At 46.1% G+C, this 21,529-nt stretch overlaps 1 protein-coding gene across 2 annotated transcripts in view; it reads right to left on the reverse strand.

Annotated features, from left to right (window-relative positions):
- Nucleotides 1-1,248: 1,248 nt before the first annotated feature.
- PLP1 (proteolipid protein 1) overlaps nucleotides 1,249-21,529 on the reverse strand; it is a 104,203-nt gene continuing 83,922 nt past the window's right edge. The window contains exons 4-10 of one of the 2 annotated variants that reach the window (XM_037512161.2): nucleotides 16,768-16,914; nucleotides 8,415-8,601; nucleotides 7,091-7,352; nucleotides 5,866-6,034; nucleotides 5,359-5,432; nucleotides 4,475-4,540; nucleotides 1,249-3,343 (exon numbers count right to left, since the gene is read on the reverse strand). In XM_037512161.2, the coding sequence (XP_037368058.1) occupies nucleotides 3,272-3,343; nucleotides 4,475-4,540; nucleotides 5,359-5,432; nucleotides 5,866-6,034; nucleotides 7,091-7,352; nucleotides 8,415-8,601; nucleotides 16,768-16,771 (834 nt within the window). In that variant the 5' untranslated portion in view covers nucleotides 16,772-16,914 and the 3' untranslated portion in view covers nucleotides 1,249-3,271. The remainder of the gene's footprint in view (nucleotides 3,344-4,474; nucleotides 4,541-5,358; nucleotides 5,433-5,865; nucleotides 6,035-7,090; nucleotides 7,353-8,414; nucleotides 8,602-16,767; nucleotides 16,915-21,529) is intronic. The other variant, XM_037512163.2, reaches the window with a different exon arrangement.

The raw sequence follows: 21,529 nt of genomic DNA on the forward strand, positions 1-21,529 counted from the left end.
ATTGCCATAGTGCCGTGCCACAGCCTGTTTAAGCTTACCTGGCTCCTACCCTCTCTGCTCTGCCCCTACATTATTATCCTTTCATCCAGTGCTTTCCAGATAAAATTAAGCACTATTCCATTATGCAGCACTAGTGTGCATTATGCAATGTCCAAACATTCCAAAGGAAAGGTGACAATAACTTCATCCTAAACACACTGGGGCTGGGTACCATTGTCGCATTGAAAAACTAACTGAGTTCTCAGAGCACTCAATGTCTAAGAGAAAAGAAACCTTAAAACGAGCAACAAGGGCCTCCCCGGTGGTGCAGCAGGTTGAGCGCAGCGCTGTGAAGCTGTCCGCAGCCTCTGCAGCACAGGTTCGATTTCCGGCCAGCCAGGGAGATTCCCACATGGCGTGGCAGACCTCTCCCGCCTCGCCCGCTGCTACCCTGTAGGGTAAGGTAAAAGGTATCAGGCTATTCTGCACTCCTGCCATCAGTATAGATGAGGGAACCCTGTGGTCCTGAATGCATGCCTGATGGCGGGCACCTGGAGTAGGTACACCTGGGGTGAGAGACTGGACTTTTAAGGGCAGCGTCACGGGGATGCCAGCAGCAACAGAAGCCGAAAGAGAAGCCGAGAAAGAAGTAGCAGAAGCTGAGAGAGAAGCAGAGAACGCCAGAGGGCCCAGATAGAGTGAAGATTTGCTGGGGGCTGGGAGGCCAGCCAGCCTCCCGGCCCAACAGCACCCCTGCCTGCCATGTACCTGGTAATCCCAATAAAAGACCTGCAAAAAAAACCACCAAGAACTCTGACTCCTCCTTTACCTGGTCTGCTGGGTCAGAAAACCCGCACTGTGTCCTTCCTGCCTCTACATATCCTCAGCAGTGTCTTTTGTCCGTCTGTCTGTTCTGTTCCCCACTCTGTCGCTGGTGAATCCTCTCACCCTCCCACACCTCTGTTCTTGTATAAATAAATTAAAAAAAAAAAAAAAACAGGCAACAAATGGGCATCAAGTCCTGAGTTCGAGTTCCAGCTCAGATATGTGCTTACTGGGATGCTATGGGTAACTTACTCCGCCTCTGTTTCTTCCTGTCTGCAGCTATAAAATAGGAGTCGTTTATGTTCTCTTTATCTCAGAAAGAGATTGTGAAAACGACTCAATCTGAAGAAATAAACAAGCTCCTTGCACAAAGCAGACACCGGTATAATTATTTGAGTTTCTCTTGTGGGGTTAAAAGGAAGAATTTACTCAAAGGACACAATGTTTGATTGAGAACATTCTTAATTTTATTTTCTTTAATTTTATAAAATACATTTTGTAAGATAAGTTCTAAACGTTTATCCTTTATGTGTGTTAAAATTGAAATTCTATATCAGAAATGAAGGAAACACTTTCAGGTGATTAACTCTCTTCGTGTGTGGATATGTGTGTCTGTATGCACAGGAGGTTTTCAGGGAAGGTTATTTGTTATGGTATTAAATCAAAACAAAACACACAAGGTATGGATTACTTCACTTTCCTTGATCTTGATTGGTTTCTTACAGAAGCTTTTCCATCTCCTCCCTCTATGCAGCCTGGAAGTCTATCTTGTATACTGGTCTGAAAACAAATATCAAGTGTCCCTTTGTAAAGATATTACATCTCCTTAAACATTGCTGAAACCACTTGGGGGCGGGGAGGGGGGAGCAAAGCAATTCTTTAAAACAATAGAGCCTCCTACAGTCACACCTGTAAAATTTTTCCTTCAGTAAAAACCAATCAGCCTTTTATTTTTTAACCCAGAGTTAACAAGCACAGAAAGAGAAGCCTGAAACCCGGGAGCTACTCTGGGTTCAAACTCTTCCACCTTTGCTTTGCTGTGGAATCTTAGCTAAATAGCTGACGGCTGGTGTGTTTGGTAATGTGATCTACGGCAGGAGAGAATAACCTGTGTGTTAAACCTGACTCTAACATGCTTAGGTAACATTGCTCCATCAAGCCATCTCCCCTAGCTGAAAAGAACAAACAGGTCATTCCAACTGAGGTTCAAATCTACCAAAATTTGTTTCTGCAAGATAATTTGTAGACACTCCAAATAGATGTATGGATTGAGTTCATTTTATCTATCATTCGTGATGCTTAATGTCCAACTTTCGTTTGTTAAAGAAGCATAAAGAATCATTCTCCAGACCTTTCTGGGACCACCCTAAACAAGCAATAAGCAAACTGGAAAATATGAAATGTGCATCGTTCTGAAACTAATCAAGATCTTCGAATCATCTACGATGACTACTGAATGGACACTACCCCCTGAAAAGAGCACCATTGTGAAGATATGACAGAGGCCAGAGAACACAACGAAGTAACAGAAAAGAAAGACATGCTATCCAAAGGGTTATCCGTCCTGTGTCTACCAGAGGGCGGGCTCAGTTTACACCGTTAGCCACAAGCAACTGCTTGCTGCTCCTGTGGCCAGTCTTTTTTTCATCTGAGCTGGTTTCTCTCTATTCTCAGCTCCTTGGAAACCACAGGGTTGTCATGGTAGCTGTTATCAAGGAGAAGGGAGTGAGAAGACGCTGACAACACCCTTCCTCTCTTCTCTAGCACGGTGTGAGGCCAGGTGCCCCCTTTGTCTACACAGACACTACGCTCTCCTATGCTGTAAGTAAGGGTGGCTGAGTTAGGGCCTTAATAACCTATCGCCATTGGGGTCAGCGCTCTCTCTACGGGTGAAAGATCCTTGCTTTGACCCCCTTCTCCCAGCTGCAATAGGGAGATTCGGGTAAATGCTCTTATTATTTTGCTGGCAATCTTTGTTTCTTTAGCGGTAACAGGGAGACAGGAGTGAGTTCTCTGTTTTGTACACCAAGGAGGCAGAGCTGGCCCTTCTGGATGGCAGGGGACCTGGCACCTCCCTTCCCTCTACCTGAGCATCTTTCTTTCCACATTGTTTCCATCAGTGGAAGTGCCCCTCGAGAAGAAAACACTTCCTGGTTGTCAGGAGATGCTTGCCAATTGAATTAGAGCCTCCATTGCTTTGTGACTTGCAGTTGGGGAGTCACCACCTTAAGCATTTCCCATTTCTAGCGGGAACCAGCTGTGAAGCAAAATGACTAAAAGAGGTACGTAAGAGGGGAGAGTCCACCAAGAGACCTGAATCCCCTCGAGACTCTCCTTCTTGTTACACTCATCAAGTAAGAAAAGGGCCAGTCAGTGGCAAAGGCAAAGAGTTAACGCGGGAGACACAGCATTGTAGGCTGTGCGGTTAGAGCCTCACTATTAGAGAAAAGGAAATTTCTACAGGAGATCAGAACTTGGTGCCTCGGCCCATGAGTTTAAGAACGGCGAAGTTGTAAGTGGCAGCGATCATGAAGGTGAGCTGTAGGGAACAGAAGAGAGAATATGAGTGAGAACAGAAAAGGAAGCTTCCCCTCACCAATCTTCTTGGGAATGAGGAAAGGTAGAAATCAAATCATAACTAACTAAAGGAACAACTCCCACTCTGCAAAAAAGCAGCATCTCCTAGGCTTTCACGCTCCAGCCTTGTCTGGGAGCTTCTGTGAGATATTTCTTTCCAACGACCACCCAGAGAATCAACTGGACAGAGATTTTATTCCGCCCCCCACACACACCTGTGCTAGGCCCAGTTCTGATCTGAGCTTTCCTCAGGGAAGTGACGGCTACGTGGGCTCTGTCATGCTCATAGCCACATTTCTGAGTGACCTGGGGGGCGCTCGCCACAGACATTGTCAGGAGCACCACGCAGCACAGCTCTCCCCTGCTTAATGCAGCCATTTATTGCGCTGTATGAGAAATGGCTCGACTCTATAAAAGCCTTGGCAGCAGGGGCGAGGAGTTCTGCAGGCATAGCCTTGTCTTTTCACCACTTATTCAATGACTGCAGGCAAATTGCTTCACCCTTCAGTGCCTTGGGTTTTTAATCTGAACCATGAATGCACTATATTACGTTGGAATGCCACACTGTCACCACAGCCGGGGACACAGAGTTGCCTTATAGCAACAATAATTACATTAGGAGGGCCGTCCAGGTATTCAGGAGAGTAACTAAATCCCTTAGAGTGTGTCCGGGATGGATTCATCGTTACAGAATATAGAATTTCAGGCTACAAAAAAATCATGTTTAGTCGTGTCAGTGTTCTTGTCACTGCTGTGAGTAGGGTATGTTGAGAATTAACTGTAATTTATGACTGCAAAGCATTTGGCAATAGGACATGCTCCATAAGTGCTAAATATCATCATACTTGACTATGAATCTCTTACCTCCTCTCTCTGCACACCACCTTTCTTGTGCCTGTCTAATTTCTGAAGTCTTTTTGCCTTGTCACCCCAAAATAGACATGCACAGTCTCTACACTTGGCTGTCTCTTCTCAACAGCTTCTCTCCAGCATGTCAAGGTTAAAAAGGGTCTATCCTTCTCCCTCTTGGCAAAGCTTTCACCACCCTACTGAAGGATTATTCATTTGCCAAAGCCATTCAAAGATAACTCACCAGGGAAACCAGTGTGGCTGCAGCCCCCACAAATGCAGCAATAAACAGGTGGAAGGTCATTTGGAACTGTAAGAAACACAAAAGGGAGAGCTATTTCTTGCAACAGCAGAAATACGCTCTGCTGTAGATCATGCAGGCAGCATTCTGAGTGTGCTGAAGCTTTCTGTGTGTTAAGTCCGTAGTTCTAAGTTGTCACTTCCCCGATTGTAGACTGCCCCCCATTCTTCAATATTAGTACCTAGTCCCATTGCACCCAGAACACAAAGCATGCATAAAATAGGGTAGTGCTCCCAAATAATCCACTGATTCTCTGTAATTGTGCTCAGGACCCCCAAATTTTAAGTCAACGTTGTGCTTTCAAAGAAAGAGTTGACTGCCTTCCTCCTCAAGATTTACTTTCATTCCTTTGCCTCATTTGTGCATAATATCCATTCTCAATAAACTGTTTTCCTTCCTCAAATGCACTTTTTTAAACTTCTCATTAGGGATCGAGAAGTTCCAAATTGCAAGTGTTTTATAAAACCGATGAGTGTCTCTGTGTGCAACCCATTTTCTTGATAAGGTTTTTAACTAAAAGAGTGAAATGTTTCTTTGGGGGGATTTTGCCATTAAGCACTATTGTTACCTAAAGCTACAAATTTCTCTTTTAGGAGAGGAAATTCTGGAATGGAAGGCTTTCTATGAAACTCTAGGGAAAATAGATATATTATCATCTATGTTCTTTGTCTTATGCGTACTCAGCTAATATTTTGTAGAAAGCAATCTGCTAACTCGAAATCCAGCAAAGCAAAAAACAAACTATAGTACTTAAAACAGAAAGCTGTAAGTAAAGATTTACGTGGTTCTTGCCATTTCATTGTAAAATAACCCAATGGCCCACTCACCTCAGCTGTTTTGCAGATGGACAGAAGGTTGGGGCCACACACTTTGCCAGGAAACGCACTCCATGGAAGAACACCTATGTAAGACATGCAAGTCAACCAGGGTGAGCTTTGTGGAGCTATGGGGCCATATGGGGACCTTCCTTCAGAGCCCTTCTTCCATTTTTAATCATCTTGGCTGAAAAGTTGGATCCACTTTTGTAAAGATTGATCAAAAACTAGAAGATGTTATTGAGCAGCTATGAAATCTTGAGTTTGTTATTGAAATGTGCTGCTCCTGGGTTGGGAACAGCAGTCAACTAAAGAGCAGTATGAAGAGCCAAGAAAACTCCCACCCACTTCCAAGAAGTTCCCTTCCCAGGGAAGAACTCTCTTCAGCTTTAATGGAGTGGGGTTAACATAACCTTTGATTTCCCAAGAATTATCACCCTCCTCACCCTAAGTGAAGAAGCCAAAGTCTAATGCTTCCATAGCCAGTAGAGGAACCCAAGCTCCCAGGCCCGAACTCACCATACATTCTGGCATCAGCACAGAGATTGCCTACACCAGTGGAGATCTTGCTGGGAGAGGCAATAGACTGGCAGGTGGACCAGGTATTGAAGTAAATGTACACAGGCACAGCAGAGCAGGCAAACACCAGTAGCCACACAACGGTCAGGGCATAGGTGATGCCCACAAACTAAAACAATTGACATGGGGTGGTTAGAAATCATGACCAACCTGCAGAGGTTGAAATACAAATCAGGAGATACTGGAGTGGCGTGTTCCAGACAAGAAGCCAGAATCCAGGGATCTCCACCAAATGAAATTAGTAAGCAGGGCACCTCTGCCAAGTGACATTGGCAGTAACTAGAGAACTGGCCCCAAGTGTGACAGAGGGTGGGGGGTAAGTGGGTGGGGGTTGGAGTGAGAAGGATCCCTGGGTTAGAGAGGCTTCAGGAGATTTTTTTGGGCAGATAAGATGTGAAGAAATAAAAACAGATCCTGAAAGAAAGTCGTGCCATTTCTTGTCATAGGCTGAGCTTAGAAAATGTTCCTTATCACAGAATTTTTGATCCCTGGTCCTTCAATAACACCAATGGGAGATTTAAATTTCAGAACTAAAAACCTTTCTAAACCAACTGCTGGCTTCAAAAGACAACACCACAGACCCCAGATATTTAGTCCCCTGAGAGTCTTTAAAGACTGAAAACCAATGTGTGCCTACTAGAAGCACAGCTAGACCCAGATAAAGATGAAGCATTCAATATGCAGATCTACACTGGTTGCCTCTGGGACCTACGAGAGGGTAGGACCCCAAAATATTGTGAATTTCATCTTGGAGTCAATGATTTCATTTCTATGATACACCTTCTTCCCAGATCAGCACCTTCATCTTGGTGCCAGGAGGAGCATCTTAGACTCCTAGGCAGTCAGACCTACTCTTATGGTCCCCCCTGGAAAAAGAGTAAGTGGACACCAACAGATGGCTTAGAAATGGTCTGATTGTACAAAGCAGCCTGTGAAAGTCATGCTTTTCATTTTGATATGATAGTTTCTAGGAACTTTTGAAATGTGAGGCTAAGCCAGCTGGGCACCACGTTCTTTCTGACCTCGCTCGGCTGTAGCCATCACTTCCTCACTCATAAGCCAGGCCTCTAGAGAGGACCTGGCCTTGGGTGTGGGTGAGGCCACAGACTCACGCCCAGTTGTCCCCCACCCCTTGTTATTGCCACAAAATCCTGAGGATGATCACCTTGTCGGGATGTCCTAGCCATTTTCCCAAACAATGACACACCCGCTCCAAAGAATGAGCTTGATGTTGGCCTCTGGAACCCCTCCCCTTCTGGCCCCCTGTTACCGTTGCACTCAGGCCCTTGCCGCAGATGGTGGTCTTGTAGTCGCCAAAGATCTGCCTGACTGCGCCGGTGGTGTAGAAGCCCTCGGCCAGCAGGAGGGCCCCATAAAGGAAGAAGAAAGAGGCAGTTCCATAGATGACATACTGGAAGGCATGGATCCTGCGTGCACAGATACACAAAACAGATCACAGAACCTTATTAATTGAGGACCCCACTCCTTTCCTGCATAAGAGAGGGGGATGCTTGAGTAGGGACCTAACCAAAGCTAAGGATTGTCTAGAGGAATCACTAGGCTCCTTCTCCAAACTTCCACCTTTTCTGTGCTGAAGTGAAGGAAGACAGGGTGTCCACGGCCAGAGCACCTGCTCTCCCAGCCATGCCTGGCTGACCCTGTGACCTGAAGAACGGGGGCCCTTCTTTCCTTGGTCCGACTCCTCTGAGTTGCAGCTCAGAGGGGAGAGAAGAGAGGAACTCGACAAGAAAGAAGAGGGATGAGGGAACAGAAGCACAACTTGATCTAGGCACTAGTGAAGCGTGGTACTAGTGAGCAGACTCAAACTCAGATTTGGTTTGACACAACCAAGAGCCACAGCCTCACTCAATCCAGTCATTACGCCTCTCTTGAGTCCTCATACCTGCCACTGCAGAGACTCAGCTCAGCCCACCCTGCCTGGCAGAGCTTAGCATGTAGGAGCAAACAAGGGCAAAGGGTGGGCTGGCAGGCAGGTAGATTCCTCCTTTTGTTTGTTTGTTTATTTATTTATTTTTATTTTATATATTTTTTACAACATTTTTCATTTTTGTACAATGTATGCATTTTCATCTTGGTTATAGTCCCCGTACAATTCCCACCACCTTTCTTTTGATCCTATTCCCTTCTCCCCACCCCCCCCAACCCCCTGTAGTGTGTCTCTGTTTTACAGTTGCTGGTTGATTTTGATTTTTACTTGATTATAATTAGTTTTTTTCGTGATCCCTTTCTTGGGTCTTCTACATTCCTGCTATGAGTGAGACCATCCGGTATCTTTCTTTTTCTTTCTGGCTTATTTCTCCTCCTTTAGGACTTCAGATGTGGCAGAGGTGGGATCTCTATGGAGGGAAGATTCAGGAATCTATCCGGCTCCACACTAATCACCTACTAGTCACAGTTGCTAATGAGGCCTGTAACTCTGGGATGGAGAGAAGAAAAAATGTGGGTTTGTGTGGAGGACAGGTACTTACACATTGATGAGATACTCGTAGTCCTGGAAGTTTTTGGAGAAATAGGTCTCAATTAGCTTTTCTGTGCCAGTGAGTGCTTCGTGTCCACAGCCACAGAACAGTGCCACCCCAAAGAAACACAATCCAGTTGCCACCAGGGAAGCAAAAGGGGCCCCTACGAGACATCTTGCACAGCACTCTAACAAGCCTGGGGAAGAAGGAGGGGAAGCAGTGAGTCAGGGGATGCCACCAGGTGCCACCTGTACCTCCCCACCAGAGCCCGCAGGCTGTGTGCTTGCACTCATGGGTGGAGAGGTCACCCAGAGCCCAAAGGCAGAAGAGACTAGAGCTTTAATCTTCTGGAATGTGAGATTGACCCACCAAACCACACCTTGTTCCATTTTTGAAAATAAATCCTTACCTTTAATTCCCAAAACTTAGTGGATTTTTTTAATCATCAATAATTCAAGTAGTAAGCTAGAGAAATTACGTCCTCATTCCCTCCTTTCCTATTATTCTGGTTTGTCTCAGTCATTCATCTACTCCTACAGTCCTTTCTACGCACCCAGCTTTTTGCTAGATGCCACGTGGGCTACGAAGACAACAAAGGCGAATCTGCCATATGGGAGTCTTTCATTTCCGGAGGAAGAATGAGCTTATATTTTCAACTAAAAATCCCGGGCAGTCAAGTAAGTGGTTACAGAGTGTGAACACACTTAGGCCTCCAGGAAGGGATGAGTGCAGGCCAGAGATATTGGTATTATGAAGCAGGATTTGAGACTTGGAGAACATTCTGAGTGGGGGAGACTATGGAAATTGCACTCTCCTGGATATTCTTAATTATTATGTACATTTGCTAAAAGAAATGCTTGATTCATCTTTGTCTAGATATTATGGGGAACAGTCCAAAGGGATGGAAGGGCCGACAGAGGACGGGACAAGGCAATGGGAGGATTACTCTTGCTCATGATAATAAAAATCCAGGCGTTATGATTTGGAGGATATTTTCCATGACTGGTTTGTCTCCCGACACTGCAACTTGGCCATGTGACCACACTCATCCCGCAGTGAGGTTCTGGCAAAACAACCACAAAGAGACCTAATACAAAGTCAACAAAGTATAAGATTTCTTTCTGGCATGATGAAAACACAGCAGGGTCTGGAAACACAGATGTTAAGGTCCTAAGGATCCCTGAGACACCGCCCCCCCCCCAGACCTGGTACTCCAGGCACCCCACCAGTGTTGCTGAGAAACAGGAAAGGTGCATAAAAAGTCACAGGCTCTAAGAACAGCTTTGCCCCAAGTACTAGCTCCACATACTAAGGGGCCACATGGAGTGAAACTTGACTAGAGGGGAGAGGATGGTCCCCTTTAGCCTCTTGAACAGATCCACAAAAGGTGGAAGAAATGAAAATGTTAGGATCTCAGGAAAACAATTCTCTATGTATGCTTATGTGTGTGCATTTGCACACTAGCTGATTGTATACACCCATTCATATAGCATATATATGATCCAAATGTATCTGATATAGATAGACAACTAACTGGCCAGCACAAATGTACTGAGAAGCTATGTTGGAGTAATTATGTTGTGACTCCTTGTATAAAGAAGATAAACTGTTAATTGTGAGATTTGGATTTTCAGCCAGAACTCACTTGTCAGTATCAGGGCGCCAGGGAATCATTTGGCCCATACACTCTGGCCAATCCACTTAATACTAGTACAGTTTTTTTTAACCCTGAGTGCTCGGACACCAGGTGATTTGCAGGCTGGACTGCATCATGTGAATAGATTTTGAAAGACCAAACTCTTTCTATCATGGGAAAGTTGTGGTGGAGGCATTTGCTGTGCACTCAGAGGCACAGAATGAGTCCTACTACCCACCCACCCCTAAAATGACAGCCCTTCCTTGGTCTTCAAGATCCTTGTCCTCAAAGGTCCCTGTACGCCAGAGATGTGACTTAGAATCCCAGACCAAGCAAAGTAAGTAATTAACATCTGAAGCAGAACTGAGTATCTTTCTTTTTCTAAGAACTGAAGCACTGCTGTCACAAAATTTGGTCTCTGTGGGGTGCAATCTATGTATGCTAGTGTTGCCGGGAGTAAAGGCAGAGTTTACTTTCTAAGAGTGCTTGGTAATCAGGCCTCATGGGAGCTAGTCCATCCTGTGTGTGTGTTTATTACATGTGTGCACACATATGTGTGCATGGGTGCACAAGCAAGTTTTTCACACATCCATGCAAATGTGCATATCACACATGTGTGTACACCAACAGAAAAAACAGAGCAGCTGAAATTGAGTTCTGTTCTCAGAAAACATTCAAAAAGTAATCTTCCTTTTTCTCTACCAGGTAAGATACTAGATGCATTCCAAGAAAAGGAGCTTGGGATAAACAGTGCTGCCATTTTCCTTCGTTGCCTCTACAACTCTTCTCCACCCCCAAACTTTTAGACTCTTCTAGTAAAGAAGGTCTCTGAAGCTTGGGGCTGGGGGGAGGGGAAGGTCAGTGACCCCGCTGTTCCCTCTCTAGCAGCACAGTGGCAGGGCTTCGACAGAGCCCTCCATAACTCCCCTGGACAAAGAAGTCTTGTTTTTCCCCTTGAGATCTCAGGAGCCTCATTGGTATTCTGCAGAGACCTGCGGGACTGGGGGTGGGTAGGGGGGGTCAGACCCAGGGAACAATAGCAGAACTGTTTGTTTAGCCCAAGAGTAAGGAGAGCCATCTACCCTAGCAAGTGACCATCCTGGGGCCACTCACTTCCCCTTGCTTATTCGCTCTGGGAGGGACTAAATGGTGGTGCAGATGTGACCAGGGGTGGAGGAACTTGAACTCTCGTGAGCTAGAGTTCCACTCTAAGCTTTAACTGATGCCCCTTCTTGAGATGTTAAGATGAGGGAAAATCCTCTTTGGTGTATCTGATCCCTCAATCATCATCCAAATGACCAGTGTCACATGTAGTGTTTTACTGGTTGATAAAGGGCTAAGCCTTGGAAGCAACTCTCAATCAGCAACTGATACTCTTTCTTTCTTTTCCATCTCTTTTCCATCCATTTTCTCAGAACCCAACTAACTTGGCAACTCCTTTCTGTTTCACTGCCACTCAGAACAAGGGACAAAAAGGATATAAGCCTTAATGAGTCTCTAATATGGAACTGGAAATAAATGGCTCTGTATAAATCTATCATTCTTGGGCTTGGAACAGTTCGACAATATCAGCATAAGCAACAGATGTCCAGCTCTTCACAATGATACTGGAATGTTTGTTCTGGGCATGGTTAAGTTCTGCCGAAGAATCCCAGTCTGCCCAAGCAAAAAATCATATTTTGCATTCCTACTAGGGAAAACTCAAAACATGCAAGAAATTGTGGTTTTGGCCACATAGTTGACAATCAAAGCATTCTGAGAAACCTTCATTACCTTCACTTTGTTTTTGCAGAGTCCAAGTAATGTTCTTGGGAACGTGTGAACAATAGTGTAAAGTCATAGACTCTCATTTCAGAACGCTTCATGATGGAAAGGGCATTGGTTTGATTCAGGCAGACTGCAAGGGGTTTTTGGGGGAGAAGTTCCTTGGCTCTCACAGAGATAGTCTCACATTTCCAAGCTAAGTACAGACAGTGACTTGGTAAAGTTGGCATAAAACACTCTATAGTGATAGTACCCACCGCAACTCAATTGAACTGAACTGCCTGACTTTGCTAAGAGGTCACAGAAAAAAAGAAGGACCCTTCCAGTGTTTTCCTTTCACTTCTGGTTATGTGAATTCAGTAGAAATATCAAGCGCGTTAGTAGTAACCTAAACTCTGTGAGAAACAAAAGGAACAAAAAGGCCCAGTCCCTTTCTTCAAAGCCCTTTCAATCTTGTCTTGGAGAACACTTACGTCTGGGAATCAAAATCGAAAGTTACTTAGAATCTGGTGTTAAATATATGTAACTAAGTTCTGTGGGCAAAATGTAAGCGAAGGGGAAATATTCAGTATTTGCTAGATCTAGCTGCCAACTCCCCAAACTAGTCAAATCAGTCTGTACAAAACTTCAAGTCTCACCAATGCTCTTCACACTAGTCTGACAGAGATCAACAGCACTGCTGTGACTCGTGTCAGACCCCTGTCCATCCACTGTGTTGACCCTGATGCTGTCTCCTTAAGTAGGAGCCAAGTGCTCCCAAGCCCTCCCTCCTTTCCCATGCCCTGGGCATGCCTCAAGGACCAGCTCCATGATGGAAATTCAGTGTGAATTGGGAAGTCATCAAAGGGAGGAGAGGAAAGGCTTTCATCGAAAGAGATGATAGAAAAAGACCGATTGTGCTTTGCACAATTCCCAGCCTGTCCCTTGAATCCAGCTGACAAAGGGAGAGATAGAAGAACCCTATACAATAGAGCTAAACAACAGGCAGGCTCATTGAGGGAAAACTGGCCCCATCTCCCTAAGTCTCAAATCTGCAGTACGGTCTTAACCTCCTCCCAGAACCCACCCCTTAACCTCACCCCATGAACAGAGGCCGCCTTGATCAGGGCCTATAGCAGTTGACAGGGCCAAGATGCTAGTGCAGCCGTGACTGGTACTGGAGATGCATGGGGAACAGTGGGTGGGTTCTAGGAGTAAAAAAACAATTATCAGGAAGTGCCAGAGACAAAGACTTTTGCTTCTGGCTTTATCCTAGTCAGACAAAGCCCTGCCTATAAACTTGTCTTTCCTACATGAAATCACTACTGATACCATATTCAAGTGCTGGACGGGGCCCGGCAGCACAAGGGTATGGAAATCCAAGTCTGCTGGATAGTCAAGTCAGAGGACAGAGTTCAATAAAAAGGAGAACCTCAGTCTCCTCTTTAGACAGGTATCATTACCATGGCAACAGCACTGGATTACCTTGTCTCTCCTCCCCAAACACCCCCACCACCACCACACATACACACACATGCCAATTTATGCCCAGATATTGAAAGGCTGGGATAGAAGAAGCTTGATTGTTCACCTCTGTGCCTGACACAATGTGTCACCCTGCCCATTTATGGTAAAGTTAAAGAGAAGCACTTGACACTGAGCTAAGAGACAGCAGTCCCATAATTTATCCCTTAGGTCAATCTCCCACAATTTCTCCTTTCTCTTTGGTTGTTGTGTGGAGCTGATCCAGAGAACCCTGTTCTCTTCCATGGGATGTCGCTGACTCTTTTCCAGAGCCCTATCTGACGAGAGCTCAGAGGCCAGTACAGAACTGAGAGACCACCCCTACGACCATTTTAATTTGAAAATAACCAAGGAGAATGAATCAATCAATACCTGTTGAGTTTCTGATATAAGTTGGGCACAGACAGTGGGAAGAAATGGAAAGCTGCTCTGTTCACCTGCCACGGGAACTGTCCCTTCCTGACCATGTCGCTGCCTTGACTTGGTCTTCTCTGCACCAGAAGGTCTGTGGGCAAGGAATGCATTTCTACTCGTGCTTTCCTTCAAGACCAAGAACTATTTCCTGGGGATGGTGTGCAGGCCTTCAAGATAATACAGAAAAACACGACAAGGGAAAAAGATTCCACTGACGACGGGGGTTCCACCTAGATGGATCTGTAGACTACATTTCCCCTCCCACCCATCTCCTGGAGGTTTCTCAAATCTTGTTGCTACTCAGATAGCTGGAAGAGAGTAGTTCTAGTTTTCAGGCTGTGGAACAAACCTCTGTCTTTCTGGAAGCATAGTCACGGCAAAGCCCCTCAAAGCACAGCAGACCTTTCTATCTGCCTGGCTTTCTAAGACCTCTTCCGGCTCTGCAGAGCCCGAGGTAAGAGTGGTAGGGCAAGTTATCCTCAGTGAGTTTCGTCAGTGTCTCCAGAAAGAGTAAGTGGATATGGTGGCTTGGATCTGGTTTCTTTTTCACTTCTGGCCTCCTCGTGGCCTTCTTGCCATCTTGGTGGGATTCAGTTAGTCTTGAGGCATTTTGTAAAACGGGGCCCCTGCCCTGCCTCCATACTTTTTGCCTGGGCTATACCCACTCACTCTGAGCTAGCCAAAATTACATTGCTCTGCAAACAGCCACCTTTGGCGGGAAGCATCACAGTCTGGTTACCAGGGTAACAGCCACTATTCTCAGACAACGGGCTTGTAAGAGCCAGTGTTTTTTCTGTTCAGTAACGGCATTGTGTTACCGAGCAGAGAATAATCAGCTAATGGTCTTTGGCGCTTTCCTGGTTCCATTGTTATCCCAAGGACTCCTTCAGAACATGCCCTTCTTCCCCTCCTCCCCCGCCCCCGCCCCAACCAAGGCAGGGTAAGGTTTAATGAACTATCATTTCCCCCATAAACCTTTTGTGTGGAAACTACGGAATTCAGAGTTCCTCTTTACTTCTGCCTCCTAAGGGATTCTATATGGTTGAGACCGTGAACTCCCTGTTCCTGGAGGTGCTTCAACAGAGGCTGTAGGTCCATTTAATCAGCTCTTATAGAAGGGAACAGTGAAGTGAGAGTTGGTTCAGACAGCTTGAAAGTTCCTTCTAATCCCAGATTCCATGATAAAATTTGTCTATTCTGATTGTTGACAGCAAAGCACTCTATGTCAGAAGGAGTAGCAGTTGAGTTCCTTATAGGAAATGATCTACAATTTACAAAGGTTTGAGACACACTGTTATTGAATAACTCAAAACTCAATGAGTACTCTTACATGCGCACCTGGCCCAAGGATCCCCCACTCTAAGGGCCTGGGGTCCAGTACCCCATCTCGATTATGCTTTAACTGTGTCAACTTCCCTAGAAGAAATCATCCAGCCTCCATAATAGGAAATGGTCCCTGTGGTCACCTTATTCATTCCTGACTTTCCCTCAAGGTTTTCACTGCCAGAGGAAATGACATGGAGGCATTTTTAATTCACAACCTACTCAACCATCCACCCTGACATTAAGCGAGGCTCCTGCTGCCACCTGGACCAGACATTGACTTCTTCCAACACTCGCCTCCACCTGGTCACATCTCAATGGTCTAATGATTCTTACTCCAGTGCACAAAGCGCACAAAAGGAAAACCCAGCCACTTTGGGAAGAGTAAATCAGCCCGGACACACATTATTATATCAGTGTTATGATGATTTACAATTGTTAAGAGAGTTTGCCCGTTTTCAAAGGACTTCCATATCCTTATTACTTGATTCTCACAACCTCAAAAGTAGACAAAGCAGTTATTGTTATCCTCATTTACCAGATGATGAAGTGATGACGTTCACAGTGACCTCCCCCAAGGTCACAAAGTTCCTTCAGTGACAGGTCTGGGATTTGAACATGGTTGTGTTGACTTTGAGTCCATTGTTCTGCCTCTTAATTTTCCTACCTGAATGCATGCATCAAAACTCTCTCTGTGTTTCAGGATAAAACAACCGAAAGACTGATGCCAGCTCAATATAATTGAAAACCTATCTCCATAAATGTTGTTGGAGACTTCTGGACACTGCATGTGATGGTGAATACACAGGGCAATTGATTCCCATGCCCATTTCATTCAAGATACTACCCTTGTTTTGCCAAGTGTGAGCAATATCTACACATCCCTGTGACATCCTGTGTTGACAAAAACCCTTGTGTGCACAGCTTGCACTGAGTAGACACTACCAGAAGCTCATAGCTTCTCTCTTTGTTCATGGAACCCAGAGAAGCCCTCAGTACTCAACCAAGTCAGCAAGAACCCTAACGTTCCTCCTGTCACAGCAGATTTAGAGTCTACGCCTGCCCTTGGGAAGGCTAAGTCTGTGACATGTACTAGATAAAGCCACCCGTGCATGAGCATGAGTGCATGCACACACACACACACACATACATACACATACAAACACGCACTTCCCGACTAGTATCTGTTCCCCAAGGTAAGGCCATGAAAGACTTAGCTTAATTTCCTGAACCTAAGATGGACCTCCTCAGCCATGGCCAAGCCTGAGTCCATCTGGCCCGATTTCCCAATTCCCTACTAATGCCAAACAAGGTCCAAATTCTGTATCAAAAAGCAGCTACTTTGTATATCTAAGGGCTAGCCAAAACTCAGTTGCCTCCAACAGAACCAGGGATGTCAGCTGACCTGGCCATTACCAGGGCCTGGAACTAGGGGGAAAAGAGAAGGCAGAGGGAAGTGAAGGGGTAAGAAGACATATGACCACATCCAGCCCGCTGGGCACCCTCTCCAAGGATGTGTGGGACTCTCCACGTGCTGCTGGAATTCTTTGGCCATGAAGCATCATTCTCAGTGCATAGAGAAGGAATTCATCTAATTGAGTGGTAAAGAATTAAAAACAAAACAAAACACAACTATTGGAAACCCCGAACCCCAAAGTTGGAAATGCTCTTGCAAATCCTGTGCCTGCTAGAACCTTCCATGGTAAAGTTTTAGAAACTCACCCATGTCTTTGGGACTCTGATTCCAATTGCAGCCGGCTGGCTAGTCTGCTTTTCTGCTGACTTTGTTCAGCTGGAAGGATCCTGGTCTCTCCAGTCTCCTTCTTCAGTCTTTTACTTTTTCTCTCTGAGTATCTTTGTCCTCTTCTCCTGCAATGAAAAGGGCTTTCTGATTGACAGCCAACCCCCTTAAAGGGACAGGCCTGCTTTCCTCCTCCTCTCCTCCTCCCCTTCTCCTCCCCTGTCCCCACCTCCTCAGGGATACTCCCTTCTCTGAGGGCTCCATCCTCCCTTTCTGCCTTTCACTACCAAATGTTGCATTTGCTTTTTTCCCTCTTTGTTCCCCTAAGGCTTGCCTGTGTAGAAATTCACTTTGCTGCAGAGACATCTAGAAATGTGGTTTTGGAAATGGAAATAAAAAGAAGAGGTCCCGGATGCCTCCAACTGATCATTGGGTCTATTTGGTGTGGGATGGGGGAGTGTCAGAAGCCATGGAAGTGGGAGCCCTGGTGGGGGCACCAGGGTGCAAACCCTAGATGCAACCTCCCAGAGCCCTTCCTAAGTCTGCCTCAACCCTACCCCTCACTCCTAGCTGCCCTTGGCCCTGAGCACCTTTTCCCTCCCCCTCCCCCATTCCTTGGCAAGCAAGCACCCTCCCCCACCCAGCTGTAGAAACACAATAGAGAAGAAAAATGTGGTTTTTTAAAAATACTTTCCTCCAAATCCTTCTTCGTTTCAACTGAATGAGGACAAAATGCAAGCTGTTGATTCCACGAACAGATTGTGACCAAGCTGGGGGAGGCTAGAATTGTAGTCGTTTTATAGATAGGATAACAGAAACCCAGGGAGGGGCAAGACCTGTGCCAATTCACAGGGTAAGTTAAAGAAAAGGTCAGGGATAAGAACGTGGGTAAATTCCAATAAGGGCAACCCACACGAGGCCAGGCAGGAATAGGATGTGGGAATCAGGTAGTCAGTTTCCCATCCTGACAGAGTGGTGTCCTCATCACAAAGCTGAGGCCAGGTTGCCGAGAGCAGGGAGTGGCTTGGGGTGAAGCAGCAGGTACCGGTAAGGGTGGAGAGAAGGGGAAAGGAAATCTCAGAGGAAGAGACACTAAAAGGAATTGACCAAGCAGCAAACTCAGGGGAATAATATGGGAAAGCTGCTTTACCAAGAGTAGTTGTTTTTAGAAACTGTGAGGGTATTTTGGTGCCCAATGCTAGGTGGGATTAGCCTCAGAAGGTTTTCTAGAAGAGGTGAATCTTAACCAGTGTTTATCTGGGCTCCTTGTTAGTGTTCTCCATCCCTTCAGGAGCCTCGGAGAGGTACAATGCTTGACCTTGAGGTCGCCTCCAGCCATGGATAACCTGCAAGGAAACCATTTAGCACAGACCTGCAGGAAGACTCCAGGGAAGGAAAGTGTGGCACCCCAGAATTTTTCCTATAGCTTTGCCTTGGGGTCAGAAGAGAGGGCAAGAAGGTATTGCGTGGCATCTAGAATCTTCCTGTAGGAGGAGGGAGGCAAGATTGTGTTTTCCAGTTTTCTCTTTGGGCTGGGACATGGGGCGTGCTTCTGGCTTGGGCTCTGCTGTTAAGAAACGGGCGAGTCTTCTGCACATGCCCCGCTAGGTCCGCTGACGTCCTGGAGTCCTGCAGGGTTTGAGTCTTGTTCAGAGTCCTAGAATTCTGGATCCTTCTTTCTTATACCAGCCCCAAGGAGACAGGATCCTTGTAAACATTTCCCCTTTTGCAGAATAGTGTAGTAATAATTTTTCGGGACAGACCAGACTCTGGCCATCTGACTGATAGAGGCTCCCAGGACCCCTGAGCTCGCCAGACCCCTGACCCCTGCTCTCCAGTCCCAGACTCTGCCTGCTGAGGAAGCTGAGTTGTACGGTTGTGCCGACAACTAACTTTTGGATGGTTGTTGTCAGCATGGCCCTGGAAGAAGGGAAAACCAAGAGCAAGAAGTCATCAAAATGTGTGTGCTGAGCTCCTCAGAAGGCAGAAGGAACTGAATGCAAACTTTCAGAGTTCTGACTTTAGGGATGAGATGGTTTGTCACAGCTGGAAAAGCTGAAGACATCTGTGTGCGGGGGAAATCACCCTGCCAAGCCCTTCCACAAATCTGCTCCTGGATTCTCACTCAGCAGCAGTTCTGGGGACTGCTAGGTTACTTGGAAGAAAAGCTGTGTTCCCAATAAACTCACTGATACCAATTTATCAAACACACCTTCCTTCTACTTATTCCTGTCTTCTTTCCTCCCTCTCTCTTGCCTTACTATTCATTGTGTCTTCTCCCCAAATCTTGATCTCTTTGTGTCTCTGTTTCTCCATCTCTGTTTCTCTCTGCATCTGTCTCGCTGTTTCTTTCTTTTTCTCTCTGCACACTCCTTGATGGAGTGTGTCTTCCTGTCACCAGCTTGGGCCTAAGCCCCGGCATGGGAAAGGGGCTCGGCCAGGTGACTGTGTCATGCTCACTGTCCCCAAGGCCTTAAGGCCCCCAGCTCCCCAGGATGGAATGCACGACACCCTACCTCAGCACCTTCTCACCGCCCCACTCCTAAGCCCTCCCCAAGGCCTTGTAGCATTCTTTCCAGTCCCCGAGAACACTTGTTACCCACCCACCCCCACCTATTTCTGTGATTCTCTGGTCCAGCGGCCCAGCGATTGTGCTGGGTAACCTTGGCAAATCCGTCTAGCAGGGTCCCGGGCAGTGCTTAAGGATTCCTCCAGAGGGCACTGCCAGCCTTCTTCATGGCAGCCTGCTGCCTACCCGGGATGCCTGTGGGAACAATGCAGGATTTTATGAAACTAGTAAACAATTTGCTTCATGCAATTGCTGATGGTATCTCAGAGGATCTGGTTCTCCTTTATCATAGCTTGCTTTGGTTGTGTAGTTTTCTTGCAAATAACTCCAAATCACTTGAATATCACCTCCAAACTGCTGTGTCTTCCCATAGTACCACATTCCTGAAGGTCACTGGGACAGTGAGTTCTTTCTCTTTGCTCCATTGTACATACTGAACTCACAAACTTGGGAAAATCCAGTGAATTTCTCCCAGGAAACTAAGTAAGAGCTTAAGTGCTCAATCTGGTGGGCCACTTCTCCATGTCCACGTAGGACACTGTAAAAGGGAAGAGTAGGAACGGTGCCAGTGAGCATCGGGGCAAGCTGCTCACATTTTTGTTTCTAGAGCTGAGGCTTGATCTTCCACAAGATAATGTGCCCCTAATCTAAATTTAGGGAGGTTCCCTGGTGGCACAGGGGTTAAAGTTTCAGTGCTATCAAGCTATCAGCAGCCACTGCAGCATGAGTTCAATCCCATGCCAGGGAGATACCCACATGGCGCAAAAGACCTCTCCTGTCTAGCTCCTGCTCCCCTCAGCAGTGTGTTTCAGTTGACCCACCTGTTCTGCTCCCCACTCTGACTCTGGTGAATCCTCTCACCCCCCAACACACACCTCTGACCTATACCCCAGTTCTTGTATGCATCCATAAATAAAAATAAATCTTAAAATAATAAATTTAAGGAGGCAAGTGGCTTTTTCTTATAGCTTTCCTAACCCTGGCACAGAAGACTAGTTGGAACACAGGGAATATATTATATCTTATGTAGTTGCAGCTAGAACATTCCACACCCAACTTCAATGCCAATTGGCTTGGCCATGCCTTTCTGACCAAGAAAACTGAGGGCTGAGGGCCAGAGATGTCACATAGTTTGAACTGGAAGGGGAAAGTAGAGATTCCAGAAGTGGTGCAAGAACAAGGGATGAGTTGATGCCATGGCTTGGGGATAGAGTCAAGAGTAGCATGGAATCCGAAATAATCAGAGGAATAAGCTCAGAGAGGCTGGGGAAGCACCAAATTGCTACCATCAACATGGAGAAATCAGACATCCACATAACCCACCTCCACCAACATGAAAACTTGGCCGGCTTTGGCACAATGGCCCAGAAGGGTTGCTGATATGATCTCTGAGCAAAACAGGAAAAAAAAAAAAAACCTACTATCCATGGCTGTCAAATACTTAGCTCCTGAAGATCGATGCCGTTTGGTCCATTTTACTGATGGGTAAAGAAAGAGGCAGCTTTCTCATGGCCACTGAGCAGGCAGGGGACATAGCCAGTGTCTAGTACACCTGTCCCCAGACTCTCTTTGCCTGGAAGTTGTTTGGAGGTTGTTCTGCTCCAAAACAATGTTTGAATGGAGCGCCTCTGACCTGAGCATTCAGAACAGCCAGTGGAGGGCTGCTGAAGGCCTACTACAGGCTGCTCTGGCAGAGTCTCCCCCTTTCTGTATTTCTCAGGCTAAGCAAGAGACCCACGATGGAAATCCAGATCAGGCAAGTTGCATGCATGCCGTGGACAACTGGACAGCCCATGAAGTTCTCAGCTATTAATGAAGACTTGGAGTCTAAATGAATTTGCAGGAGGGGGAGGCTGGGGAGAATGCCACTGAGAGCCTTTCACTCTCCCAGCCCAAGCTTTTGTTAAAGGTATGAGCAAAGAAACAAGAAAATAACACACAATTGTGTTTGTGCTTATACAAATTAATAAGTGACTGCTGGAACAAGTCATTCTAGTTAGTAGGGAACATGCGCACAAGCCAGTACATCCTCAGAGCACAGGAGTCAATTCTGGGAAGAAGTTCTGTTTGCAGAAGCAGGTACTCTCAGGGAACTCCAGCTCCCTTTCCAATTTATCCGGTTAATACACTGTTAGAGATAACAGTCACTACAAGTAACATGATACATGGAATAG

This window comes from Talpa occidentalis, unplaced genomic scaffold, assembly GCF_014898055.3.
Source record: "Talpa occidentalis isolate TD23 unplaced genomic scaffold, MPIMG_talOcc4v2.1 talOcc4.15, whole genome shotgun sequence".
In the NCBI taxonomy this organism is placed as follows: domain Eukaryota; kingdom Metazoa; phylum Chordata; class Mammalia; order Eulipotyphla; family Talpidae; genus Talpa; species Talpa occidentalis.